Source organism: Ceratina calcarata, unplaced genomic scaffold (assembly GCF_001652005.2).
Source record: "Ceratina calcarata isolate Rehan_Ccalc_2016 unplaced genomic scaffold, ASM165200v1 scaffold7209, whole genome shotgun sequence".
NCBI lineage: Eukaryota > Metazoa > Arthropoda > Insecta > Hymenoptera > Apidae > Ceratina > Ceratina calcarata.
The window spans coordinates 1-683 of record NW_017178483.1 but is presented as its reverse complement, the minus strand read 5'-3'; the positions used below and the strand labels follow the sequence as shown (position 1 = coordinate 683).

The 683-nt window shown below is 42.1% G+C and overlaps 1 protein-coding gene across 1 annotated transcript; it reads right to left on the bottom strand.

Annotated features, from left to right (window-relative positions):
• Positions 1–11: 11 nt before the first annotated feature.
• LOC113464992 (uncharacterized) lies at positions 12–491 on the bottom strand (the record flags this gene model as incomplete). Its single annotated transcript, XM_026818048.1, has 3 exons — positions 384–491; positions 174–315; positions 12–105 (listed from the first exon to the last, which is right to left on the bottom strand). Coding segments are annotated over exons 1-3 (323 nt in total), but the record flags the coding sequence as incomplete, so codon positions are not given.
• Positions 492–683: the final 192 nt, after the last annotated feature.

Below are 683 nucleotides of genomic sequence, written 5' to 3'. Positions count from 1 at the left end.
GCGAAACGAACTTCTTTCGATACAGATTGAAAGAATTGAGCGGATCGGTCGGTAGCATGAGTCGTATGTTGAACAGTAAATCGAGATCGTCGGTATGTCCGGTACCTGAAAGACGCGTGGATACAAGAAACGGTTTTCACGTCGAATTGTTATTACAAGCTATATGTAGTTACCGTTTAACCTTCTGTCGAACAACATGTGGAGGCTGTGGTTCGACTTATACGATAGCTGATAGTATATAGGCTCGACGTTGTACTTAGCAAAGTACTTCTGCGAGAGGTCGATAGGTCCAGAAAATTGGAATGACGTCGTGAACTGCAAAACACGTTGCACGCGTTAGAGTATCAAGCACCTGACGATAATTTACGTACGAGTATACGTACTTTTAAGAACTCTGCTTCGGACAGGTCTCCGAGCTTGCCAAGCTCACTTGCGAATAGAGAGGCCAAGTTCATCCAGCCTAGATTCATTATTTTTTCCAAGAAATTACTTATCGANTGATTCGTTTGTCGTGAGAAATAGAGCATGAACAAATTTCAACGAGATTTCAAAATTAGGATGAAAGATAAAGAAGCTATACCGGAAAGATGTGAATATATTGGGCTCTCGCGGACCACAAAAGATCGTTGAGGTTGGTTCGTTGCAAGAAATTGAGAAGCTCTTGTTGATCCGTTGTGTGGAAA